The 27816-nt window shown below is 51.7% G+C and overlaps 1 protein-coding gene across 1 annotated transcript; it reads left to right on the forward strand.

Moving 5' to 3' along the window:
* Positions 1–27451, forward strand: TP53BP1 (tumor protein p53 binding protein 1). The gene is made up of 21 exons (XM_066635086.1): positions 1–112; positions 1551–1662; positions 2069–2160; positions 2360–2493; positions 2997–4128; positions 4905–5027; positions 5490–5690; positions 6077–6134; positions 6615–6710; positions 12989–13487; positions 15439–15591; positions 17722–17984; positions 18649–18831; positions 18949–19379; positions 19465–19656; positions 20001–20183; positions 21847–22050; positions 25020–25114; positions 25804–26003; positions 26156–26301; positions 27141–27451. The coding sequence occupies exons 1-21, from the start codon at positions 88–90 to the stop codon at positions 27323–27325; spliced, it is 4707 nt and encodes a 1568-aa protein (XP_066491183.1). The 5' UTR covers positions 1–87; the 3' UTR covers positions 27326–27451.
* Positions 27452–27816: the final 365 nt, after the last annotated feature.

A 27816-nucleotide genomic window follows, 5' to 3' on the forward strand; every position in this document is an offset into this window, starting at 1 on the left:
TGCAGTCTGCCTGAGGGAGGGCCAGAAGCACAGGATGCTACTGGCTGGGACTCACGGGATACGGAGATCTCTTCTACTCAGGAGGATATGTTTGGCCAGAGCGACAAAACAGGTGAAAATGGACTGCCCGGTCTGTCTTGGCACTGGAAACCTCTCTGTCTGTAGGGTGGGGACTGAAGGAAGGGCTACACCTCCGTTGTCCAGGGGATGCTCTCCGTTCTTTGGCTTTTCGGTGGTACTGAGATACCAATCACCTGTACTGGGGATCTTGGCAGAGGAAATGGCAGGAGCATGAATAGGGCTTACAGGAACGGTTGCAACAGTAACAGAGCTGTCTCTTGGAGCACTGTGGTGCTGAGGGGTTGGGGCAGCCCGCCTGGCTGATTCCCTTGTGGCTGCCCAAGTTGGTTGGCAATGGGCTGGCACTGGCCCAGCTGCGTGCTGGTAGGAAGACCTGCCTTGTGCGCACTTGGGCATGAGCAATGGTGCTTCCCTCTCGTGCCCGTGTTCTGGACTCAAGAGCTTTTTCCCAAACATTTCTGCAGTGCTGTGGTGCGTACTGGGGGAGGTGGGATGGACTGGGCAATAGCCCCTTGGCCCAGTGTCCGCGCAGCCCTTTTGACACCCACCCACTGGGTGCTTTATTTTCAAAACGGTTTACTGTGCCAGGCAATTTGACATTCTCCTCTGAGCACAGACTGCCCAAACTTCTGGAACTGACAGGTGACGCAGGGCTCTGGGGTACTGCCTTGGGGTCCTCAGATTGTCGCTTGTCCATCTCAGTTCCAGATTGAAGGCAAATGTGCTCCTTTGCGACTGAATTAAGACAGTGGTAGGTAACGGCTGTGGCTTTGGAGCAGACCCAGTTTCTCTGCTGGGTGGTGATTGAAGCTTGCTGGGTCTCCTCTCTGAGTCTTTGGCTCGTCGCCAACCAGGCACTCAGGAGGTTTGTGCATCTGGACACCAAGAGGCACCGTCAGGAGGGCAACTGGATAGCTGTTTTTGAGTGGCGAGTGTGTGTGAGGCTGTCGAGGTTATGTAGGAGTTTCCTTATCAGCTTACTCGCAGCGGAATGTGGGTGTTCGCAAAAACAGTCCACACGCAGAGTGCATTCAATAGTAGAAAGAAACTTTAGTGCGGCCAGCAATACATGATAACAGAAAATAAGTTCAGAGTAACATCAAACAAAAATCCGATATAACTTTGCCCTATACAAATAATAAATCAGCCTTCCCTGCAGTTACATACTCTCCGTCCTTCCATCCATCCTGCCTGACCCTTGCCTGACTGGATATGAGGGCTCTTGCAGCCCTTTTAAAGTGCTAGGCGTGAATTCACTCAGGGTGGTCTCTCTCTCTCTCTCATGACTCTGACTCAGCACCTTTCTAATTAGCAAGCCTGTTCACCTGTTACTTGCACGCTCACAGAGCAGAGGGTCTGCCTTATCCAAGGACAAATTCCTGGGGTTGTGTTCCTAACCCTGACATCAACGTGTGTGATGGCCTCAGAATGATTTGGTGTTGATTTCAGTGGCTTTTTGTTCGGAATAGCTCCTGATGGCGACTGTGCCCTGCGCAGGGTGGAAGAGGTGGGTTCTCCAGCGCGCACTCCGGCAGATTCTCTGCACGTCCTCCATCTCTCTGGACAGGGGCCTCTTTCCACGTAAGCAACGAGCGAGTCCCCCTGGATTGTTTTGGCTGCTTTTGGAGTTATTGATTTGTTGATTCTTTTCCCTGTATGTGCAAATGGGGAGACAATTGTACAGCTACTCCCTCCTTGTGCTGACTGACCTTTTGATGGGGTTTGTCTGTCTTGCTTTCTTGGCTGGTTTGTTTCTTTTGGGTATTGTGTGTTCTCCTTCGGTTCTTCTCTGAGGTTTGCTTGTATGTTGATGGTGCTGCCATGCTCTGGACCACTCCCAAGGGCTCCCTTACTCTTTGGTTTTTGTAGGCTCTTCAGGGGTGGTGAACTCATTGGAGTTGGGTTCTTGGGGCTTTACCGCTTTGCTTGGGTGTCTTGGCTGGGAGCCAGAAGTGCTCTGGAGCAAGTGAGACCTTTTTTTCTGTAGTTGTGCTTCAGGTCCTGCCCTGGCATCTCCTGAGGTCTTTCAACCTGTGCCTGTCCTCCTTCCCAGAAGCCCAACTGAACAGAGAGTGGAAGGTCTGTATCCTTTCTTTTTGGGAGTTTTGATTGTCTGTTTGAGGTTAGTTAAGTTATAGTCTTTATAGCGAGAGCTCAACCACAGAGATGCCGTAGCTTGAGATTCCTTCATCTATTTGGGGATCAAGATCAGGAGGCTTACTTCTACTTTCCTGCTCTCTTGAGCCAAGAAGATGATCTTCTCTTCCATGCTCTTTAGCCGCAACAGAGTACCGGGAGAAGGACTTGATTGCAGTACCAGCGCTTCCCCAGGCCTCTACGCCCGTCTCTCACAGTGCACCGGCATTTGCTCTGGGATTGGTCCCCATCCCGTCCCAGCCAGAGTTTTCCCATGTGAGTGCTTGGATGCCCCAATGCAGAGCGTAGCCTCTTCTGAGGGTGGCAGTAAACTGTGATAGAGAGCTCCCACATGTCTTCTGCCTTGGGTCACAGAAGGATTCAAATACTCAAAGCAAGTCAGGCCAGCTGTGCGGGTGTTCAGCTAGCCATGAATTCATAAGGCTGAAGGTTTGCTGCCTTGGTTGTGAAAAGTGGGCACCCTGATTGCTGCACAGAAGACACTGCTCGCACTTCGACTTTCTGTTGAGTTGGGGTGGGGCTTGCTTACTTGAGCACCTTCTGAGCTACACGAGGAGGGTCAGGTGTGCCCGACCAGCAAATTCGACCGAGGAGGGTTGTAGGCCTGGCAGCTTGTTCTGTGAGCAGCTGCTCTGGCCGTTGTTGTTGGTTGAGCCCTCCACTGTGTCCAGTTGGTCTGAGGCGGCAGGTGGTAGCCTGGAGCTCTTGTGTGATCTTGGGCTGATTTATGTTTTCAGCAGTTTCTCCCTTTTTTGTAGGATACCTTCCTTCCAACTCAGAGCATGGAGACAGGGCCTGAGGAGCCAGCAGAGGAGGGAGGCAGCTCCAGCACCTGCTTGCCAGCAGGTGGTTCCAGAGTGGCCGAGGCATCAACAGCGACTGCATTTTCCACGGAGGTCAACCTGTTGCCCTGCTCTGGCGAGGCCTGTCCCCTGGCGCTCTCTGCCAGTGAGTGCAGCCAGTCCCTCGAGGTGCAGGAAGGCAGGGAGATGCAGGTGGAGGAGGAAGCGGCCATTGCCCCTCATGGGGCTCTGGTGGCACCACGTGGCTTGGTTGAGAGTTGCAGCAGCATGCAGAGGAGCCTTGCCAAGGACAGCCCACCCCCGCTTGCGCAGGTTGCAGGAAGCACACCTGCTGTCCCCACTGGAACTGGAGGGTGCCTGTGTGCAGGGGAGCTCTTGAGTCAAGTCTCTGTGCCACTGGAGTGTGAGTCGAGTGTTCCAGAGACGCCCCGTGAGGAGCCAGAGGAACTCCAGTCCCTGCATGAGGAAGGCTCTTCCCTCCACTTGATACTGTCTCAGGATTTTGCCCAGGAGGACCAGGGCAAGCCCCCAGCAGTGTTTGCTGCAGTCAGTGATCCTCCTCTGAATCTGCCCCAGGCACCACCAGCTCCAGGAAGCCTCCAAGGAGACGCTGCAGAGGACTCTGCTGAGGCTTTGGGAGATGTGCAGAGCACTTGCCAAGGGGCTTGTCCTGAGCTTTCTGATTTCCAGCCCCAGCCTGACAAGTCAACCCCCCAAATGATCTTGTCTGCCGGTGTCTCTGTAGGCAAAAGTGGAGAGGAGCAGTGCGCTGATAGGGAAAAGAGTTTGTTACTGATGTTGCCGCCCCTGCAGGGAGGGGTGTGCATGCCAAGGATTGGCCAGGATGAAGCGCCAGGGAGCCAGTCAGCAGCTGGGCATGAGGAACCAGCCAGCACTTCAGAGAGCCATCTGTCTGCTGGCAGGGAGGCGGCAGTGCTGAGGAGCCAACTGCTTCCTGGGGAGGGAGAACATACAGTGGCCTCGGTGCAGACACTTCGCCTAGCGGACTCGGAGGGTCCCAAGAAGCCTCCTGGGGTGCAGAGGGAGGAGCTACTGCTGCAGGGCACCCTGCCCAGCATGTCTAGTGGTACGTATGTGGGTGGTGGCTGAGACAGGCCATGCCTTGGCAGTGAAAGCAGCATGTGTCATTCTGGGGGACTCTCTGTGAATGGCAGCACACGCACGGCTCCAGGGTTGAGCCAGGAAGGGCCTTTGGGTGTCGCAGCTGCTCTTTTGTCGACAAGTGGGGGATTGATGTGGTTCTGAGTCACTTCCTTGAAGTGGCTTGGTGCTGTGCAGCAGTTGCAAGAACGTGGGGTGGGGGGAGAAGGTTGTGCAGCCAGTGCTTTTCGGCACCGCACCCTGGCTAGTCAGGGTTGCGGAGAGGGTCTTATTTTCTCCTGCAGTTCTCATTGGCTTAGTCCCATCCCCCACTTTGTAGATGTCTTCCCAAGGAAGACTGGAAACTTGCTGAGTTCGTGGACTGGGTTGGGAAGCATCCTGTGTGGCTGGCTAATGGGCATTCAACTCTTTCTTCTTGCACTGCCTTTGTGAACCTTCGTCTCTGTGGAAGTGTGCTGGGTGTTGGGCCAGTGATGGAGCTGCTGCATGAGTGGTGGGGGGAGGGGCTCCTGGATACAGGAGCCTGTGTGGTGGTGGGGTGTGTGGATGGCTTCTTGATTAGGTCTGCATGGTGGCATTTGTCAGGGCTTACTCTGTGCCTAGGACGGTGAGCACAGGGCTTGTGCTGGAATCCCCACTGTTCCTGTGTGGACAGCCTGGTCTTGAGCTGGTGGGGGAGAGATTCCTCTGAGATGTGCAGAAAGCAGCAGCTGCTCTTTCTCCTTGTGTGCTGTGTTCTAGAAGCCCCCGTGCAGGGCACCTTGTTGCAGGAGGGAGATGTCTTCGTGCCACCCCTGACGAACGTGACCCCATCTCTTATTGGCCAACTCAGGAAAGGTCCCAGGCGGCACAGCACCCCTATTGGTGAGTGAGAGAAGTGACTGTGCAGTAGCGCCCCCCCCCCCCCCGGCTTTTCCTGGGCAGGGATCAGAGGGTGAATGTGTCCTCCTGGAGTGGTGCAGGTAGTAGCCTGATGGGCTCAGCCTTTTTTCTCTTATCTCTTTTTGCAGAAAGGGGGGGGATCTGCTTGAGTGTGTTCCCTTTCACCGTGTAGCAAAAATCTGACTGGGAAAATGGCAGTGTGTGGGGAGGGGATTTTTGAGACCTGGCTCAGGCCTGGTGCAGTTCCACTCTTCGGTCCCTGCTTCCTCACACAGTTGCCTTGGGAAGGGCCTGGGTTGTGGGGAGGCAACTTCTTGCCTCAAAGGAATGCTGGTCTTTGGGCAGTTGTGGGGCAGAAGTGGACTTGGACCTTGGATTTGGGCTCTGAAGGGATGGGAGAGAGAAACTGTTGTGGAAAACAGTTGCCATGTTGCATTTTTCCAGGGGTGGGGAGCTGCCCAGAACGCCCCCTTGTGAGCAGCGATGGTGCAGCTGAGGGAACCAGTGAGGTTGCGGCAGAGAGTGCCAAGGAGCTGAATGAGGGTCGCGGAGGAGGCGTGGAAGGGGGGCTCTCATCGCAGATGGATCTGGCAACCCCCGTGATGGAGGAGGAAAGCGATGGGTCACTGCCCTTCAGCCTGGAGAGTAAGAGTGTAGGAGCAGTGGGGTGTTTGCCCTTTGCTCCGCTTGGGTATGCTGGCTTGTTCTTGGCTTGGCACTTGCTTCCATTTCTCCTGTCTGAGTTGGCAGGGGCAGCCTTGTGCTGTTGCAGGAATCACAGCCCAGATGATGATGCCGCTTCTTCTCCAGGAAGGCAGGAAGCTACCCAGGGCCTTCTGCAGTGTCTCCTCTCACCCCCCCCCCACGCACATCAGGGCTCCCTGCACACAATGCGCTGCTTGGTCACTGGGCTGCAGGCCCTTGCCTAACTGGAAGAGAGCTGGGCAGGTTGCCCCTTGCCCTGGTGCAGCAGCCTGGAGCAGGGCGGTTCTGACGCAACTACCTTGTTTCTCTACCACTTTGTTCCTCAGAGCCTGCAGCCAGTGAAAGGAGGAAGAATGGGTCTGTCGCTGCCGGTGTGGTTCCTAGGTAACCAGCGGGGTGCATTGCTATCTGGGAGGGGAGACTGAAAAGAGGGAGTGGAGCAGGGTTGGACTCCCCCACTGGGTTGGCCTCTCAGTGTCCAGAGAAAGTGGTTCTGGTTTAGGATGGGGCGAGCAGCCTTAGAGAGGTGCTCTGTGCTTGTATGCGCTCTTCTCTCCTCCCCTTTTTCTTTTCTCCTACATTTGTTATGGCCCGTTTATGTGATGCCTTGTGTAGGAACTTGTGGGGAAGAGCAGGTGCTTGGCAGCTGCCGGTTGGGGTTGGTGCAGAATTGACCTTGCACATGGCCTGAGCTCCTTTGTGTGGTCTTCTGCAGTGGGCTGTGTTCCTTGCCTTTGGGGGCAACCTCTGATACCACAGGGAGCTTGCATGTCCTGGCTAAGCCACTGGGTGACAGCAAGCTCCTGATTGCAATGGTCTCTTTGGGAGAAGCTCTTCAGCCCTCCTTCTCTCCCACCTGCCTAGTTCTCTGAAGACGCCATCGGTGTTCACTCGTGTCTGTGGTGGAGTCCAGCAAGAAGCTGAGGGGGGTGACCCCAAGCTGCTTTGCTCTCCGTTCAGGCAAGTCTGTGGAAGAATTCAGGGTGGGGGGGCTTTTGGCGGTGCAAGAGTTACCTGCAGTCCCCTGCCTGCATGAATGAGCCACCTGTCCCAACTCCTGTGGGGTGTTCTTGCTTGACTGCCTAAGGATGGATCCTGTCCCAGCGGAATTGCCTGCGGGCACTCCTGAGCGACCTTGTCTCCGACTTGCGCTGGTGCTGGGCCTTCTTCAGGTGAGACGCAGACGAGGGCGGAGGTCAGCGCACCGGAGAGCCAGGCTACATTGTGCAGCCTTACTTGTGCCTGCCTTGTGTCTGCCGTGCCCTTAAGGACATAAGAACAGCCCCACTGGATCAGGCCATAGGCCTATGTGTCCAGCTTCTTGTATCTCACAGTGGCCCACCAAATGCCCCAGGGAGCACACAAGACAACAAAAGCCCTGCATTCTGGTGCGCTTCCTTGCATCTGGCATTCTGACACAGTCCATTTCTAAAATCAGGAGGTTGCACATACACATCATATGTGCTTCTCTAATCAGTGTGCTCAGCAGGCTCCCTTTGCTCTTGAGAACCACAAGGTAGTGACAGAGTAGGAATCGGGAGTGGAAGCATTTTGGGATGTGATAGCTGTTTCAGGAGAATGAGAGGCTGCGGGGATAAAGGAGCAAATAAGCAGCCCTTCTTGGGGGACTTTGTGTACGAGTGCTTTTATGCAAGTGTCTGAAGTCTTTGAGCAAAGATGGGAGCACTGGAATACATTTGGGGGCTAAGGAAAAAATTGATGTAGTGGACATAAAGGAAACTTGGTGGAATGCGGAGAATCAGTGGGATACCACAATCTCAGGCTATAAACTCTACAGTAGGAACAGGGAGGGGCATATTGGAGGTGGGGTGGCCATATATGCTAAATCCAGCAAAGTAGAGATTGAAGGTGGGTCTGACTCCAAATGACTGGGTTGAATTACTAGACTTGAGGAGTGATGTAATATTGGGGGCTCAGTATTGTTCTCCAGACCAAAAACCTGAAAGGGACCTTGAAATAAGGAAACTGATCAGGGAGGTGTTGAGGAGAAACAGGGTTGTAATCGTGGGAGATTTCAATTATCCTCATTGGCTAGGTCAATTTGTGCTCTGATCATGAAAGAAAGACCAAATTTCTTGACATGCTAAATGACTGTGCTGTAGAGGAAGGGTCTCCAAACCCCAGTCCGGGGACCAGATGTGACCCATGGCGAGCCTCTGTCCAGCCCGCGGCCAGTCTCTGGTCCCCTGAGAGCCTCTGGCCCACTTGACTGAACACGACCAGAGTTGTGCTTTGGTTGCAACCGGAAGGTGTTCTGAGGGCAGCCTCCCCAGATCGTAGAACACCTTCTAAAAGCTAGAAACATCACTTCCTGGTTTTTCCGAAACTGGAAGTAACTTTTTTGTGCCCTCTGAAGGTCTTAGAAGGCTTTCTAAAGGTCAGGAGATCGCCATTTGGGGGCCCATTTGAGCATGTACTTTATTTTGTGGTGTGTGTTGGTGCTTGGAAAAATCCTTGAAATTTGAGCCGCTTTATTCATTCGTCTTAAGTTCCATTGCTAATGTATTTATTTAAATTTTATATTTAAATTTTTTTCCGGCCCTTGACACCATGCCAGATATTTGATGCGGCCCTCTGGCTGAAAAGTTTGGAGACTCCTACCTTAGAGCATCTAGTCATGGAGCCCACCAGAGGACAGGTGACTTTGGGTTTAATATTGTGTGGTACTCAGGACCTGGCCAGAAATGTAAATGTTACGGAGACATTGGGGTACAGTGACCATGCTGTGATCTGTTTTGCCACGCATGTCGGGGCAAGAGTGCCAAACAAATCTGACCCGAAAACCCTTGACTTCTCTGAAATGGGGTGATTCTTTAGAAAGATGTTGAAGGGGAAGGAGATTAGAGTCCAATCTCTCCAGATTGCATGGAGGTTGCTTAGAACAACAGAGGCCCAGCGGAAGTGTTTACTGCAAAGGAAGAAGGGCTCAGATAAGTCCAGGAGGGTACCCGTATGGTTAGCAAGCAAAGTTAGAGAGGCTGTACAGGGCAAGGAAGCTTCATTCCATAAATGGAAGTCTTGCCCTAATGAGAATAAAAACAAACATAAACTGTGGCAAAAAGAAATGTAAGAAGATGATTCAGGAAGCCAAGAAAGACATTGAGGAATACATGGCCAGCAACGTTAAGGGGAATAATAAAAGTTTCCTCAAATATGTTAGAAGCAGGGAACCTGCCACTGGATGGTGAGGAAGGGAAAGAGGAAATAAAAGAAGACTTGGAGATGGCTAAGAAATTAAATGAGTTTTTTGCATCTGTCTTCATGGTAGATGACTTTGGGCAGATACTGCTGCCTGAACAGGCTCTTCTGACTAAGGAGTTCAGACCCAAATCCCAATCAGTTTTCCAGCACTAGCATAGCTGTGCCATTGGGATGTATGCTGCATCCTGCAGTTGGGTGGCACTCACGGAAGCCTTCTCAAAGGAAGGGAATGTTTGTTTCCTTACCTAGGAGCTGCATTGCCCTTATGTTGGTACTGGAAAGTGGGTTTGGGTTGCGTCCCAAGTCAGAGGTTAAAACAGAAGACATTTTGGACCTAGTGAACAAATTAAAGATCAGTAAGTCACTGGGTCCAAGTGGCATCCACCCAAGAATTATTAAGGAACTGAAGAATGAAATTGCTGTTCTCTTGACTAAAATATGCAACTTGTCCCTTAAAACTGCCACAGTTCCAGAAGTTTGGAGGACAGCAAATGTCACACCAGTCTTTAAAAAAAGGAGAGGGAACACAGGAAACTATAGGCAGGTCAGCCTAATGTCTGTTCTGGGTAAGATGGTGGAGTGCCTCATCAAAGATAGATTCTTTAAAATATATAGATCTGCTGTTCATAGCTCTGTTAAAAAGATCCAGACAACCTTGCTTTACAGTGTATTTGCTGTACCACATTGTGTACCTTATGCTACCTTATGTTTAGAAGCAGGAGTTATCAGACTAGAGACAGTGGCATGGCTTCATTCTTTCAGGTTTTGGATTCGGATCTGTTATATATCAAACAACGATCCCTTTCTTAAGGGCATGTTAACAGATCGTTTTTCGCTTTTTGAATTCAAACTATTTTTACAGAAAATTAAAACCATGGGTATTGCTCTGGACTCTTTGGGAGTTCTTCAACCATCCCAGGCATTTAAGCTCCTCAAAGGAAGACTACTAGATATTGAGCAACAAATATTACATGATGCAGCACGAAAAACCTGTTCTCCTTTATACATTGGTATATTACCAACTGTGCTGAGAATGGGTAGCTATCTTTCTTTCCTTAAGAATCCACAGGATCGACGTGCCCTCACCCTAGCAAGGTGCAACACACTCCCCTCTAACATCTTAAAAGGAAGATTCAGTGCAGTCCCTTACAAAGCACGACTTTGCCCATGTAACAGCAAGATAGCAGAGTGCCTGACCCACACATTATTGTATTGCAATTTATATAAGGATATCCGTTTACTCCTTAGACCTGATTCAAAATTTCCAGGACATCCTGATAAATTTATTCTACAACATTTCTGAATGGAGTTGATGAATCGCTTATTACCCAATTAGCAACCTTTATTAAACTGGTTATACAGCACTGCAGAGCTCTCCATCCATTTAATCAGTTGGTATAAACTAATGTAAGTCCGGTGTTGTAAGAGCTGTTAACGTAGATAATACAAACTTATGATAATGCTTTTGTCAACTATAAAAATTTTATTCTTTGACTTTCTGACCTCCAATGTTAAAGTGGGCATAATGCTCATGTAACTTTTTGTACTATTTATTGCTACTTTTTGTATGTTTCTTATGCCTATAAAAGTAAATGAATGAACGAATGAGAATACATAGATGAACAAGCCTTGCTGAGGGAGAATCAGCATGGCTTCTGTCAGGATAAGTCTTGCCTCACAAACCTTTTGGAATTTTTTGAAAAGGTCAACAGGCACGTGGTTGTGGGAGAACCTGTAGATATTATTTAACTGGATTTTCAGAAGGCATTTCATGTGGTCTCTCACCAAAGGCTGCTGAGGAAACTCCACAGCCAGGGAATTAGAGGGCAGGTCCTCATTGATTGGGAAACTGGGCGAGGACCGGGAAACAGAGTGGGATGTCAATGGGCAACTTTCACAATGGAGAGAAGTGAAAAGCTGTGTGCCTCAAGGATCTGTCCTGCGACAGGTGTTTTTCAACCTGTTCGTAAATGATCTGGAGAAAGGGTTAAAAAGTGAGGTGGCCTAGTTTGCAGATGACACTAAACTTTTCCAAGTGGTGAAAACCAGATTGTAAAGAGCTCCAGAAGGATCTCTCCAAACTGGGAGACTGGGCATCAAAATGGCAGATGCGTTTTTGTGTAAGTAAGTGTAAAGTAAGGCACTTTGGGGCAAAAAAAATCAAAACTTCACATACAGGCTAATGGGTGCTGAGCTGTTTGTGACAGATCACGAGAGAGATCTTAGGGTGCCAGTGGACAGCTAAATGAGAGTGTCAACCTAATTTGTGGCGGCAGTGAAGAAGACGAATTCTATGCTTGAGATCATTAGAAAAGGTATTGAGAATAAAACGGGTAATATTATAATGTTGTTGTACAAATTGATGGTAAGGCCACACCTGAAGTATTGTGTCCAGTTCTGGTTGTCACATCTCAAAAAGGACACGGTGGAAATGGAAAAGGTGCAAAAGAGAGCGACTAAGATGATTACTGGGCTGGGGCACCTTCCTTATGAGGAAAGGCTACGGCATTTGGGCTTCTTCAGCCTAGAAAAGAGACGCCTGAGGGGGGACATGATTGAGACATACAAAATTATGCATGGGAAGGATAGAGTGGATAGAGAGATGCTCTGTTCCGTCTCACACAACACCAGAACCAGGGGGCATCCACTAAAATTGAGTGTTGGGAGGGTTAGGACAGACAAAAGAAAATATTTCTTTACTCAGTGTGTGATTTTTCTGTGAAACTCCTTGCCACAGGACCTGGATGCCTTTAAGAGGGGATTGGGCATATTTCTGGAGGAAAAGTTCATCACCGGTTACAGGCCATGATGTGTATGTGCAACCTCCTGATTTTAGAAGTAGGCTACCTCAGAATGCGAGATGCAAGGGAGTGCATCAGGATGCAAGTCCCTTGTCTTGTGTGCTCCCTGAATCACCTGGTGGGCTGGTGTGAGATACAGGAAGCTGGACTATCTGGGTCTTTGGCCTGATCCAGCAGAGCTGTGATGTTTGTGGGGGCTGGTCCCACAGGGTTACTTTGCAAAACGAATAGGCCATGTTGGAAGTTGACTCCTGCTCATGCAACTGGTGGGTGGCACAAATGAATGCAGCACCACAAAGTCATTTGGTGTTTGTGGGGCTCGCTGTGTGTGGGCACTGGCTTATGGAATGAGACCCTGTGTGCAAGTGCTAGGAGGTTTTCCTACAAACAGGACAGAGTAAGATGGCACAACCCTGTCGCCTGTCTGTCAGCCTGCAGAACCCGAAGCAAACAGCATGGAAAGAGGCTGGCACCTCTTCACTCATGCAGGATCACATGGAAATAAGTGGTTATGTGCAAAACTGAAATTTAACAGGAAGCCGATGGATTCATTTCCAGTTAAACAAGTTCCTTGTTGAAGAACAAGAAGAATTTTGGGGTTCTTCCAAATATGGGCTCTGCTGAGCAGAAAGGTGACAGTTTTGAAATGAGTCCTTTCTGAGAGGATATCTAAAACCCCAATGTGAGTGACCAAAAATTGGGGCCCAAGACATTGCACAGATTTCTCTGCAGAGTAACCAGGGGACTGGTCCTTGTGCTTTGGACCTGGTATCCTTGGTCTGGGTCCCTGATGGAGATGCAGAAACGAGGACAGTGGTTAGTTGAGAGGCACAGGAACCTCTGTCTTTGAGAGGTTGATGCTGCTGTTCCTGGCAGGACTGGAGCTGTTCTTGGCTGCTCCCGTTCTGGGGAGGGTGTAGCATCAAGGCCACTTTGGTGGGGGGAGGTAATTGTGGCTTGCCTGTGGCCTTGGATTTCTTGAGGCAATTGTGGGAATGTGATGATTTTCAGAGGAGGCAAGGCAGATGCTTGACTCAGGACCTGTGACAGTTGTCTTCCTCTCCTTGCTAGGTGGGGGAGGGGCAGGGCAGGCCTGTCTGTAGCCCTCGTTCTGCTGGGGACATCTTGGCCGCTGTGGGAAATGGAATATTTGACCAGGTGGACTTTGGCCTAACTCACCAGCACTGCTCCAGTGTTCTTGCACTTGGTTTTCAGGGGAGACCTCTTCAATTTTCCAAGTAAGGAGGAGGAGGAGCTGCTGCCTGAAGGTAATCGGAGCCAGCGGAGGTGGGCACCTCTTGGTTGTGGCCGAGTCCAGGATTCTGGACCGAGTGCTAAACTGTCAGCAGGCTCTCTGGAGGAGGGCGAAGCCATGGAGGTTGATATGCCAGGCACTCGGGAGGAGGAAGGAAGGCAGGTCCCAAAGATGCCTGCTTTGGCTCTGCCTGCAGAAGGGGAGGGTCTTGGTTGGGTGCCACGGCCTGGCACCAGCAGCCAAGGTGTCCAAACGCCAGGGAAATTCGTCCGAGGCTCCGTGGATGTCACGTCTGCAGCCACACAGACGACAGCGTGCAGCCGGGTGGACGCAGGCACCAGCATGGCCGACCTGCGCCCTGAGCTCCAGGATGCGAATGTGCAGACGGACAGGGCGGCCTGTGGGTGGGGGCCTGGGCGTAGTCCCGGGAGTGAGCCAGAGCCACCCGCACCGCACCAGGTGAGAGGGGCAGGGTCCCAGGTTGCTCGATAGCAAAAGGCGGTGGGGGGGGCTTGTTCTTTCTCAGTGTGGCTTGAGCACTGCTTTGCTAAGGCAGATCTGGAGAACACCCCGGGCTTCCTCCCTCTCAGGTCGCCTATACCTTGGTGGTCCAGAAGCTGGGGTGGGTTCCCCTCCCCTGCTTACTTACTCTCACTGTCTGCTGAGAAGATTGATCCTGACTCTGATCCAAACAGGGTGGGTACTTGTTCTTCAGTCTGGCTCTGTATAGTTGCAAGTCCAGCTGTACAAGAAATGCATGCGCAGTGATTCTTATGTAGGCTTGCACAGGAGAATGCCTTGCCTTGGAGAATGCCTTGGCTTGCATGCACAGAAAATGAATGCACAAAATCTGTTTGTGTTTAAAGTAACAGTTGCAAGGGCAGGGGAAGAGCAGAGCCTCATGGTCGCTACATATAGTCGGATGTGGTGTCTAGAGCATCAGGGAGCATAAGGAAAGTCCTGCTGGATCAGGCCCCATGCCGCCACAGATTCTGGCATCATTCTGGCATCCTAACTCTTAAGGCTCCCAGTATTCAATGGAAGATCCCAAAGTGGGGGAGAAACCTCCTTTCCTCTTGTGACTAGGCTTCAGAGGCAGCAAGTGGCCATCCCTGGCTTCCATTGCATTGTCCAGATGCTTTCACAAGCTGTGAAGCTTGGGGGCCTGTGACTGTTTCCACATCTTGTGGCAACAAGTTTCACAGGATAATAGTAGGCTGTGTAAAGAAGCCTTCCTTTTTGCCCCCCCCCCCCAAATTTGCTGCTGATGAGTTTCAGGTGTCAGAGAACAATCTCTCGCCCTGCCCAGCACTTTGTAGGCTTCTGCTATGCCCCTCTGCAGTCACCACTTTTCAAAACAACAGCGCCCCAAGTACTGGAGCTTTGACTGGGAAGGAGGATGCTCTGAGGCCTTTCTGCTTCCTTTGGTTGCTCTTCCACCTTTTCTGACTATTGCAGGGGTGCCCAAACACCGGCCCGGGGGCCACGTGTGGCCCTCAGGGACTCTCAATCCGGCCTGCAGGGAGCCCCCAGTCTCCATTGAGCCTCTGGCCCTCCGGAGACTTGCTGAAGCCCATGCTGGCCCAATGCAACTGCTCTCAACATGAGGACAACTGTTTGACCTCTTGCATGAGCTGTGGGACGAGAGCTCCCTCCACTGCTTGCTGTTCCACATCTGTGATGCAGCAGCAGCAGCAAAGGAAAGGCTGGTCTTACTTTTTGCAAGGCCTTTTATAGGCCTTGAGCTATTGCAAAACCTTCATTCATTCATATAAGCTCCATCTCTAATATATTCATTTATGTAAATTTATTCAAATTTGAAATGTAAATTCTTTTTTTCCTGGCCCCCGACACAGTGTCAAAGAGATGATGTGGCCCTCCTGCCAAAAAGTTTGGACACCCCTGGACTATTGAATCCTCCTTGGAATGTGGAAACTGGTGCTAGGTGGCTATGTTTCCATTAGTGTGGGGGGGGGCAGGGTCCTACCAGGGGGTGTCTGAGTGGCTTCTTGTCCATGTGCCATGCCAGTCAGCATACTGCAAGGGCAGAGAGCAAGACCAGCGAGGTGCATTTTGTCTGCTTGTAGTGCATAGCTTGTGTCTAGAAGGTACCTGCACTTTTGTAAACTGCCTTGAGTCGCAGTGGGAAGGCGGGGCAAAAATCCCTTAAGTACATAAATAAATATTCTGTATATCTTCTAATGGCATTTGCTGAAAACCAACTCATTCAGCCTGGGTGTTGGTTTTGAGAGGAGCAGACAGTGCCCCTGCTGGCCTCAGCCCCCACTGGTGCTTCCTGAGCAGCAGCTGGGAAATTCTCCTTTCTGTCCAGAGAAGAGGGCTAGTGAGGAAGAAGAACAACTCTGTGCTTGCCTGAGAGAGGATGTTCTGGGCTCTGTGTTTTCTCTAGAGTGAGGAGGAGTTTGACTTGCCTCGCCCGCTCCCGGGCAGAGTCCTGCAGCGCCACGTCCGAACGGTCCGTGAAGTGCGCACTGTGGTCACAAGGCTCATCACGGACGTCTACTACAAGGATGGGGCTGAAGTGGACCGCAGTGTGGTCGAGGTGAGATTCAGGCGAGCAACCCCTTTCACTTTGGCTAGGGTTTTGCCCCCGTCGCCCCTCCTAGACTGTTCCAGTGGAACATGCTGCTGCCACCACAAGCTCAATTTGACTGTCTGGGGCTGATCTTGGTGGTCTGAGTGTGAAGTGACACTTTGGCCTTTCAGCTGGGTGTGTGAGCCGTGCCTGGTCTTTCCTGTCTTGGTCAGGGGTGGCCAAAGTTGCCTCCCGTGCCTCACCTCTCACTTTAGGCTGTTGAAACATACCCTTCATTGGGCTGCCTTTCAAGGCTTCAGCTGGCACAGCTGCAAGCGTTTTGACCAGGTGAGGCTTTAGGATTCTGCTGTGCCCCTATGCTGGCTGCCCTACTTGCCCATTGCTTTTGGGCACAGTTCAAAATGCCTTGAGAGCTCTGGACATCTTGGGACTGACCAGAATATGTTAAATGACCACATGAATCCCTGTTCTCTGAACTCTTCTCTCCAGCGAGCACCTGCTCCTGAGAAGAGGGCCTTCTTGATGGTGGGCCCTAGACTGTGGAGCTGTCTGCACTTGGAAGTGTGGCTGGAGCCTTTCTTAGTGAATCTTTTTGTTGCCAGTTGAGGTCTGACTTCTTCGTCAGGTCTTCACAGACTTTCTCTCTGTGTTTTTCTGTGGTGCTTTGTTTTTCCCTGCACAGGAACACAGGTGCAGCCATTGTTGGGTTTTTGTCTTACCCCTCTCCCAGCAAGAAATTTGGAGCCATCTGATCCAGGCTGGCTTGTATTCTGGAAAAGGGCTTGTGTGCACCCTCTTCCACAAGGGGGCTCTGGAAGAGGGGGCCTCTCAGGGGAAACCGCCTCCATCCTCCAGGGATGGATCACCATCAATCTGTTTCTGCAGGTGGTCCTGCATGGGTAGTCCAGAGTGTTGTGGTGATCTTTGTTTGAACTTGGCAGATGGAGGAGTGCAAGGCAACAGGAGTCTTTCGGGGAGTTGGTTGGTTTGCTGGGCTCAGGTCTCAGTCGGGAAGATGGCAGCAACCCATAAGATCATAAGACCAGCCCCACTGGATCAGGCCATAGGCCCATCTAGTCCAGCTTCCTGTATCTCACAGCGGCCCACCAAATGCCCCAGGGAGCACACCAGATAACAGGAGACCTGCATCCTGGTGCCCTCCCTTGCATCTGGCATTCTGATGTAGCCCATTTCTAAATGGTTTCTGGGTCAGGGAGGTGTGTTGACCCTTTGTGAGGTTAGATAGGCCATAGGCCCATCTAGTCCAGCTTCCCGTATCTCAAAGCGGCCCACCAAATGCCCCAGGGAGCACACCAGATAACAGGAGACCTGCATCCTGGTGCCCTCCCTTGCATCTGACATAGCCCATTTCTAAAATCAGGAGGTTGCACATACACATCATGGCTTGTAACTCATAATGGATTTTTCCTCCAGAAACTTGTCCAATCCCCTTTTAAAGGCGTCCAGGCCAGATGCCATCACCACATCCTGTGGCAAGGAGTTCCACAGACCAACCACATGCTGAGTAAAGAAATATTTTCTTTTGTCTGTTCTAACTCTCCCAACACTCAATTTTAGTGGATGTCCCCTGGTTCTGGTGTTATCTGAGAGTGTAAAGAGCATTACTCTATCCACTCTGTCCATTCCCTGCATAATTTTGTATGTCTCAATCATGTCCCCCCTGAAGCGCCTCTTTTCTAGGCTGAAGAAGCCCAAATGCCGTAGCCTTTCCTCATAAGGAAGGTGTCCCAGCCCAGTAATCATCTTAGTCACTCTCTTTTGCACCTTTTCCGTTTCCACTATGTTTTTTTTGAGATGCGGCAACCAGAACTGGACACAATACTCCAGGTATGGCCTTAGCATCGATTTGTACAATGGCATTATAATATTAGCCAACTGGAGTGTCAGCCAGTTGCTTGGCTTCGGGAGCACTCAGGGCTCCATCCACCTGCAGTACCTCTCTAGGGGTGTGGTGACGTACCTGGATGGACATGTGGGGTGACGATGCCATCCTGGGAGTTATTTGAGAATGTTGGTTCCACGTGCCTCTCCCCTTGGGTTCTACTGGCAGTGCCTGGGAGGCCTGCCCTCCTTCTGCGCCCCCCACCCCCGTCTTGACCTGCCCTTTTCTTCCAGGAAACTGAGGAGCCTGTGGTGGAGTGGCAGGAGAACGAGACGGCTGTGTCCCCCTCCTCCCATGCAGGGGGCTCTTCACTGGCCTCCGGGGACCTTGGCGACATCAGCTCCTTTTCGTCAAGGGCCTCTGGCCTCCAGCACACGTCAAGCGGGGGAAGCAGTGCCTTGTCGATTACACAGAGTGGGCGAGGGCCTGCACCTCTCCGAGGGGGGGCCTGCCGAGGGGCAGAGCCTGGAGCCTCGTCTGGGACCAGGAAGCTGAGGTGTGTACAGGGATGCTGGGTGGGCAGGGAGGGAAACAGAGTCTTGAGCTCCCACCCTGCAGGCCAGTGAGTGCCCGCATTCCACTCCTGGGGCATTCCATGCATGTTTGCAGGAGGTGCTGCTCTGTCTGCTTCATGGCTTGTGCCTGGCTGAACATAAGAACAGCCCCACTGGATCAGGCCATAGGCCCATCTAGTCTAGCTTCCTGTATCTCACAGTGGCCCACCAAATGCCTCAGGGAGCACACAAGACAACGAGAGACCTGCATCCTGGTGCCCTCCCTTGCATCTAGCATTCTGACGTAGCCCATTTCTAAATGGTTTCTGGGTCAGGGAGGTGTGTGGACCCTTTTTGAGGTTATCTGCTTTGAAGGTCTCCCACTCATCTGGCACTTAAAGGGCCCATGCTTTCAAATCCTGAAGAGAACATGAAGTGGGATTTTTCCATCCGTGGGGCAGGTCAGTGTTTTTTCACAGCAGGAGAAGGCAGTGTGGCTGTTCGTGTTTGCTTTGCCATAGAACTTCCTGATGCTTGCTTCAGCTTCCTTGACCGTTATTGTCCACACAGCTCTGTGGGTCTGCTTCAAATGTTGGGTTGATGTTAATGGCTGTATGCACAGAACAAAGGGACTGGACAGAAGCTAAGAAGCTTTTCTTTTCCTAGCCCTAAAAAGGGGGGCAGTCAGACCCGCTCTCCAGCCCAGCTTGATCACGTCACTGCCTTGGTGTGTGGGGAGGAGGAGGAAGAGGAATTGTGTCTTCAAAACCAGCAGAGTGCGGTAGTGTACCCCATTCCCCGTGGGCGAGGAAGAAGGGGCCGGACCACTGCACGATCGCCAGGAAGCAGGTAGCGTAGTGAGGCTCAGTGGCAAGAGGATTAGGGGCTGGGAGGCCAAGTCTGGGGGAAAGGCTCTTTTCTTGGGTGCTGCCCAGCAGTTGCTGTCTGTCTTCCATGATCCTGCAGGGGGGGACTGCGTGGGGCAGAGGACCTTCCAGCCACAGCCTTGCCTGAGGAGCGGCAGCACCCTTCACGTGTCGTGGCCCGCCCTCTGGAGGAGCAGCAGGCAGGGGCCCCCCTGCGCAGGAGCAACTCTCCGGAGATCCCTTTGCAGGCGCAGCTGGGCCTGTCTGGGCATGACCTGGCAGGGCTTTCGCCCTTCCCCTCCCCCTTGATGGGGAGCAGCTTTGTGGGCCTCCGTGTGGTTGCCAAGTGGTCTTCCAATGGCTACTTCTATTCTGGGACGATCACGCAGGATGTGGGGGGGGCCAAGTACAAGCTGCTGTTTGACGACGGCTATGAGTGCGATGTACCTGGCAGGGACATCCTCCTGTGTGACCCCCTCCCGCTGGAGACAGAGGTGACAGCCCTCTCAGAAGATGAGTACTTCAGCGCAGGTAATGGAGGAGAGAAGGCGGCCTGGAGGAGGAAGGGGAGCCCCTTTCTGGCCTCCCCCCCTGAGGCTTCTGGCTTCTGCTGCAGGGGTGGTGAAGGGCCACCGGCAGGAGTCTGGAGAACTGTTCTACTGCATCGAGAAGGACGGGCAGAGGAAATGGTATCGGCGGACGGCTGTTATCCTCTCCCTGGAACAGGGAAAGCGGCTCCGGGAGCAGTTTGGGCTAAGCCCCTATGAGCCCGCCATGCCGCTCACGAAGGCAGCTGATATCAGCCTCGGTAAGGAGCAAGGGGGAGGGCGGGGTGACTCGGGTGCCCTTGGAGCTCTGGGACTGTGCGGAGGTGGCTAGGGTGGCTGGCTCGTTAAGAACAGTCCAATAACAGCTGCCTTCAACAGAGCCAGCCCTCTGTGTCCACATAGGTCAGTATTTTCTGCAAAGGCCTGTGGTGGCTTGTTAGGATCTTGCTAGGCCTGTCTGGAGATGCTGAGCAGAGATAGTTGACATCCCTACCCGAGGCGGACCAGTTGGTGGGGAGTACGGGTGGTCCCTTGTGAAGAATTGGTGGGGAGTACGGGTGGTCCCTTGTGCGGGTGGGGCCTGACCAATCTGTGATGCATCCAGATAACCTCGTGGAGGGGAAGCGGAAGAGGCGTGGCCACCCTGGCTCCCCCAGCACCAACACGCCCACCCGCAAGGGCCCTGAGAGTCCCCACAGGCTGCTGTCTGGAAAGAGGAAACTGATGGCTGCTGAGGAGGAGCGATCCCCGGCCAAGCGAGGGCGCCGCTGCTCCGCTCTGAAAGCAGGTATGTGGTACTCAGAGCAGGGGCCTGGCGGTGGCGCCTCCCAGGCCCCAAGCTCACCCCTGGTCTCTCTAATTTTTCTGTTGGTCTGCTGGAGGCACTGCACGGACGACTCCCAAGGTGCCTGTTGAGCTTCGATGACCCTGCCGGGGGGGGGGGGGCCTGCTGGTGCCTGTGAATGGCCACTCCCCTTGGGAGCAGCACATCACCAGAAGGCACTCCCTCCCTATTGTAAGCACCTTTCCCTACCCTAGACCCAGACTGCCTGCCCACTGAAGGAGGTGGGTAGGGAGATGGAGGGCAGGCGAGAAGGCGTCTTCCCACAGCTCATAAGTGGTCTGTGGAATGGGGTGCCACAAGGTGTGGGGATGGACTGTGCACATTTGTGAAGGGCCAGGGGTCTCTTGCTGGTGGTGGGTTGCAGGGACCTTGTGTGGCTGCCATCAGCTGCCAGTGGCATGCTGGATCAGGCCCAGGGCCCATCTAGTCCATCTTCCTGTATCTCACAGCGGCCCACCAGATGCCTCCAGGCGCATAAAACCACAAGTTACTTGCATCTTACTGCCACTCCCTTGCATCTGGCATTCCATTTTCCCCTGCACCTCCAATGAAGACACCAGCCTGTGACTTGAGCCACTTAGTTAAACACAATTGACCAGTTTTTAAAACATGAAAACTACTGAACACACCGTCCCTCCCTTGCCAGTCTGGTGTAGGTGAAAAAGCTGCCATCCATAGCCAGTTTGGATGACAGAAAAATATTTTGACCTGGCCCTCATGATGAATGATCAGCTAATCTCAGACTGTACATACCCGTCACGGCTTGTAACCTGTGATGGAGTTTTCCTCCAGAAATCTGTCCTGTCCCCTTTCAAAGGCATCTGGGCCAGACACCCACATCCTGCTGTAAGGAGTTTCACAGACTAATTACATGCTGTTGTTTTCTTTTGTCTGTTCTAACTCTCCCGACACTCAACTTTAGAGGATGTCGCCTGGTTCTGTTGTTGTGTGAGAGGGAAAAGAACATCCTTTTATACGCTCAATCCATCCCCTGCATAATTCTGTTTATCTCAATCATGTCTGCCCTCAGGTGCCTTTTTTTCTAGACTGAAGAGCCCTAAATGCTGTAGCCTTTTCTCATAAGGGAGGTGCCTTAATCATTTTGGTCACTCTCTTCTGCACATTTTCCAGTTCCACTATGTGATGTGGAACTGAAATGTGGTAACTAGAACTGAATGCAATACTCCACGTTTTTACCAGTGTTTTGTACAGTAGCAGTATAATATTGGCCGTTCTATTTTTCAATCCCCTTTTTAATGATCCTGAGCATGGAATTGGCCTTCTTCACCACTGCTGCATGCTGGGTTGACATTTTCATCCAGCTGTCCACCAGCACCCCAAGATCTCTCTCCTGGGCTGTCACAGACAGCTCAGAACCCTTTATTAGGCTATATGTGAAGTTTTGATTTTTTGCCCCAATGTGCATTACTTTACACTTACCTGCATTGAAATGCCCCTCTCCATGGCAGGGAAGGGGGTGTCTCTTCGTCCTGCTTCATGGTGGACGTCCTCCTGGAGACCCCCATATGAAATGGGTGCTGGGCTCGGTGGGAACCCTGGGGCCTGCTCCAGCTACCTGAACCTTTGCTATGTTCTTTCTTCTTAGGGGCTGTGTGTGCTGGGGAGGAAGTGAAGCTGTCCAGAAGTGGAGGGGCCATGGGGGATCCTTTAGTGCCTGACGAACGATGGGGGCCTCTGCCTCACAACAAGTCCCTCTTTTTGGGCTATGCATTTCTCCTCACAATGGCAAACCCTGCAGATCAGCTCTCCAGGGGCCCAAAGCTTCCATCGAGCAGTGAAGAGGAGGAAGGTGAGGAGTCCATAATTTGGGGCAGGACAGAAGTGCATGGGGTGGGTGGGGCCGGTGTTCATAGAGAACTTGATGTGGCTTCTGGACCTGACTCTGGCTCAGTCTCTCTGGGTGCTGATTGATTGAGCTGGCAGTAATGGCTTAGAACCTCAAAGCATGCTTAGTGGCCAACCTTCTGCGGGAGGAGAGAGAGGTGGCATGCTTAGCATGGATTGCAGCTTCCTGCAGGCAAGTCGTGGCCTGAATGGGGTGACAGGTGAGAGAGAAGCTGATGGAGGTAGAGAACTGAGGGAAAGATGGGCTCCCTTCCTCATGCTTCCACTCAGGAACTGGGCTCTGTGGGCAGGAGGGAGGAAAGTGGGGAGGGGGATCAGCCAAAGGAAAGCCAAAGGAAGGGACAGTGTGTCCTGAGGAAACAGTGAGTGGGGGAGACTTGGAGGCAAGAAAGCACTGTGGGAACAGGCCATGACCACATGTGGACACTCTTGGCTGGTCAGGGGAGGTGGGCCCATGGCTTGGTCCTTGGCAGAAAGCCCTGCCCTCGGTGGCTTCCACCGCTGCAATGTGGGGTAACCTTGCAGCCCTGAGGTGTCTGTGAGGGCCAGTGACAGGGCCACGGACCCACTCGCGACTCCTTTGACTGCAGGCTTCCTGTGTCATCTTGTACAGTGAATCCGTCTGTTTGTTTCCTTTAGCTCAGTTGGTTGAATTGAGTCTTAAAACCTGGAATGATTGAGTTCGTCCCTTTGGGGACACAACAGGTTGTTATCCATCGAAGGTTGTTTGAATTGTGAATTGTTTTTATGAATTGTTCAGGTCTCATCACTGAAACAAAAGGAACAGCAACCAGACTTCTCACTGGGTTGTATCTGCCTCAAGCTGCCAGCGCTTAACAGTGGCATCAGGTGTTGGTTGTGCAGTTCTGGTCATGGTCTGGCTCTATCCAGGGCAATGACAACACAGGGAGCCTCCGTTGCTGACACTGATAATCTATAGATCAGTGGTTCTCAAACTTCCCGGGAGATTTACTCCCGGGGTAAGTGTTAGCAGGGGCAGGGGGGCTATTTTTTAAGTACCCATACGTGCTCCCAGGGTCCAGGGGGTACGGGGAGCCCAGTGCAGCGCTTGCAGAGCTCTCCACAGCTTTTAAACAGTGGAAGTTCCAAGTGCGACGAAACCAGAAGTTCCACTTTCTCAACGAGGCTAAGATATTCCCCCCCCCCCGCAACTCTTGCTCTCCCTGTCGACCACCAGTCCTTTGTTTGCCTGCAGGTGACTGGGATGAGCAGCCCTTCTGGCTGAAGGCTGCATGGCACATTTTGTCTGCTTACAGAATTGTCCCTGTGTATGGAACACTTTTAAGGCTAGTCATAGACACGGCCTTGGTGCATCGAAACAGAGGAGGAGACGGATGTTCAGTATTACTTGTAACGGTGACCGCTCTTCTCATATTGCTCACCAAAGGGCATCTTTCTATGCCTGAGTACCCTGCCCGGAGCTTCCACTAATCAAGGAGCCAGTTGATCCCTTGGTTCCTTATCGGACACAACCCTCAGACCCCTTTGGTCTGGGTGTTTTTGTCCGCTTCAAGGCAGCCGTATGACTCCTGCCCTCTTGTGGCTGAATGGGAACATCCTGTGGGTGAGTATCTTGCACTGCAGCCTCCGGGACAGGACAAAATGAAGACAAGGCAGATATCAGGCAGCTGGGTGGACGGGTTCAGTTGTGTATATGGAACCCTAAACATGGAGACATGCTCTCCTGCTCTCCTGATGCTTGCCTTCAAATGAAGTGTGTTGGTTTCTTTGTTCCCAGCTGAGCCAACCCCTTCCTTGATTTATCTCCTTCCTCACATAACCTTATTCTTAGGAAGACTGAAGTCTTCTCCTTGGTTCTCTTGTCATCAAGCAAATCTGACTCTTTTCTTGCTACTAATGGTTGTGAAAGTCCTGAGTAATCCACTTTATGCGTTTTTCTTAGTTTTCGGGTCCTTCTCAGTAGTTCCTCTCTAGCATGTCACTGCTTATTTTAAATATAGTTAGAGGGGGCCAGCCCAAGACCCCTTGAGGCAGCCTGCCAAGTGCTGCCCCCCCGATGACGTGCCAACCTCTTCTGTACCACCTCCACTCCACATTTCCTTTTCCAATTGAGGAAAGGGAGGAGCACTAGAGACAAATAGGCTTACAGAGATATCTGCCGGGGTGTGTGTGTGTCCGTCCTGGAATTGATCCCAGCTGATTCTAAGGGCCCTCAGTCTCTACAGTGGATATGACCAAGATAAATCTTGACCTTGACACAAAATTATTTGATGCTTCAGTGGTAATACTTTGGCAACAGGGGAAGGATAGACTCTTCGGTTTGAAAGGCCAGAAATATAGTCAATAGGACTAGAGACACGCCATTGTTTTCTTAATTCAAATTCTTTAGAAAACATAACTGCAACTTGGGAGTTTTGAAAACATTTATTACAAAGATAATGGCTTCATAGTAGGTATGTGCAAGCTCCAGGTTTTAAAGGTAGGCTGCCTTTGATTGCCAGATGCAGGGGAGGGCACCAGGATACAGGTTGTGTCTGTTGTGTGCTCCCTGAAGCATTTGGTGAGCCACTGTTAGATACAGGAAGCTGGACTAGATGGGCCTTTGGCCTGATCCAGTGGGGCTCTTCCTCTTATGTTCTTTGAGTAGGGCTGGCCCATGTATGAAGCCCTCTGAAGCAGTTATCTCAGGCAGCAGATTGGTGGAGGGGATGGGATGTGCCGGGTAACTGGAAGAGCCTTCTAGTCACATTGGGAGGCCTTCTCTAAGGCGGGAGGAGACTCCAGGGTCCCATCCTGGCTAGTCCCTGAATAGTGTGGCACTTGTGGCCTTTTCTCCCATCCTCTGCAGCACTGGAGGAAGAGGAGATGGGGGCTGGCAAAAGTGCAGATTCAGAGCAGGACACCTGGCTTCAGCCCCCTGTTCTCTTCCAGCACCCTTGGAGGCGACTCCATACAACAAGCACTACATCGAACAGCAGCTGGCAGCTGGAGGTGGCTTCATTCTGGAAGACTTCAATGAAAGCCAGGTTAGAATTTGGAGGGGAGAGCTGGGCTGTGGGTGAAGCCTATGTTAGAGGCACACATTGGCATGGCTGAGCAGATGTTGCTGTTGTCTTCATGCCGCTTTTTTTCCTGAAGTTCTAAATGTACTTGTTTGTATTTATAGGCGGTCCTCCCCCCTGACTAGATCCTGAAAGCAGCTTTCAGTTTAAAATCTAACAAAACATTCCTTAATTACAACAGAGCAAAACTAAAGTAGCCAGAGGGATGGGAGAGTGTGGCAGCCTGTTTGGCAAATGCTGAAAATTCTGTCAAAACAAAGAAGTCTTGGTGGTCCGGGGACTAAGGACTATGGAATGGAGATGGGGCAGGCCTGTTGCGAGGAGGTGCACCTCATTGCTCTTGGCATTAGTCTTGCTCTTAAAGGTGCAATTCATGTTTGGGATGCTGTACAAGAAATGGGCGAACAGGTCCCTGCCCTTAGGAGTCTAGATAAAAGCAGCAGGGGCAAAAATGTTGGCTGGATGGTTATTAGAGTGCAGGGAAAGCGTGCCAAGTCCTGGTGCCGAAGGGTTCCTGGCAAAGGAGCATTTTGAGAGCAGGTTCAAATTCTTTGAGGGAAGGGAGGAGAGAGAGAGCTGGGACTTTTGGGCGGCTGAGGGTGGGAAGGTCTTGTGCCAAAACCTGAATCCCCTGCTTCTCTCTCTGCCTTCAGTGTAGTGCAGCCTATCAGTGCCTGCTAATAGCAGACCAACACTGCCGCACCCGCAAATACTTCCTGTGCCTTGCGCGAGGAATTCCCTGTGTCTCCCACATCTGGGTCCATGACAGTTGCCATGCCAACCAGCTTCAGAACTACCGGAATTACCTGTTGCCAGCTGGTTATAGCCTGCAGGAGCAGCGGCTACTGGAATGGTGAATGCGTGGAACTGGGGGAGAGGAATGATTGTGGTCCAGGTCTGCCCAGAGGGAGGAGGGTGGGGCAAGGCCCTGGGCACATGTGCCTCAGGTGTCCTGGCTGCAGCAGAGCCTGTGACCTTTGTGTTGTCACCCCACTCCCTTCCTAGGCACCCTCGAGAGAACCCATTCCATCAGCTGAAGGTGCTTCTTGTGTCGGATGAGCAGAAGGACTTCCTGGAACTCTGGGCTGAGATTCTCATGATGGGAGGAGCAGCTTCTGTTAAGCAGCACAGATCAGCCACTTGGAGCAAAGGTAGAAGTTTCTGGAATAAGACTTCATGTAAATGTGGAACTTTCAGAATTTTCAAAGCCCTTCCTCTGTTCTACCTGGTAGGATGTGAACAAGGATTTTAGCATGATAATCCAGTTTATTAAGTCCATATTGCAAAGGGCAGGACTGAGGCCAAGAGCCTAACCAGAAGGCCCCACCTAATACTTCAGGGTAGATGTGAGATGGGAAGGCCTGCATTACAATTTGCCCTCCTGACTACTTTGCCAACTGCCTTCAGAGCTGCCCTGGGGAGGGGGCTGGATGGTAGATACATCATTGTTTGTTTGCCGAGGATTGGTGGGGTGGGGGGAAGACTTGAGACCCCTTCCTTTTTTTGCCTGGTGTCATCTTTATATCAACTAACAACAATAAAACATATATGGCAGGCCAGATGAGAAACAGGCAAAACATTTGACTGGATTTAAAACAGGCAAAGTGGAGATCTGGCAAATATTCTGTTATGGGGGGAGAGTTCTGGAGCCGCAGTGCCCCTATTCCAGCCAGGCTGCGGCAGCAAGCAGAGCTTGAGGCAGGCTGGTGGGTGAAGGCAGTTCTTCAGGGAGCAGAAACAGTGTTTTAAGGTTGGGAGGATAACTTCTGTGTTTGCATGAGTTTTGGCCTAAGGGCATGCAGGAAATGGATGGGGGCAGGTGGCCTGCTCTTATGACTGGTTTAGGACAGGTTCCTTGCCTGGAACTGCAATCTTGTTGGGAGTCAGCAGAAGGGGGTTGTTGCTGTCAGTTTTGTGCCGTTTTTGAGCCTTCCTGAGGCATCTGGCTGGGGTTAGCTCCACAAGATGGCCATTTTCTTTTGTTCTGCAGATGTCGGCTTGGGTGTATTTGATGTAGTTGTGACAGATGTGTCCTGCCCAGAGGCCATCTTGAAGTGTGCAGAAGCATTGCAGCTGCCAGTGGTCTCCCAGGAGTGGGTCATTCAAAGCCTCATTGCTGGAGAACGAGCCGGATTCAAGCACCCCAAGTATCAACCTTGCTTTGTCCCATGCTAAGAAGGCCTTTCCGTCCTAGTCCCTGATTTTAAATGGTTGTTGGCTTAACTTGTGCATGGAGTGCTGTATATAGTTTTAACTGCTGGACTTTTATGATAATAAATGTTGCTTTTCTTGTTGTGGTACCTGGGATTTCTCTTCTTGCCACCTCTTATCGAGGTGTACAGGCCTGGTTCCTTGAACTCCCTGCCAACAGGTTGGCCCCTGAGCAGGCTTCTTTACAAAGGCAAGCAGGTGTGTTTTGATGGGGGGGGCAGCATTAAAGACTTGGAACTGTTGTCATGATGGCAGATGGATGCTGACCTTTTCACCTAAAAGCAACACCCTTTGCCAGGTCTGAGGTAATTTGCCTTCCCTTGGTCTGTCCTTTTCCAATCCAGCCTGGAGAAAAGCTTATGAACGGGATGTACCATGGAGCTCTATTTGCATTGGGCCAAATGAGATCAGATTCCTTTTCATCTCTTCCCCCCCCCCATTTGAGAGAGAGCCTC

The sequence above is a fragment of the Tiliqua scincoides genome, chromosome 8 (assembly GCF_035046505.1).
Source record: "Tiliqua scincoides isolate rTilSci1 chromosome 8, rTilSci1.hap2, whole genome shotgun sequence".
Taxonomy (NCBI): Eukaryota; Metazoa; Chordata; class Lepidosauria; order Squamata; family Scincidae; genus Tiliqua; species Tiliqua scincoides.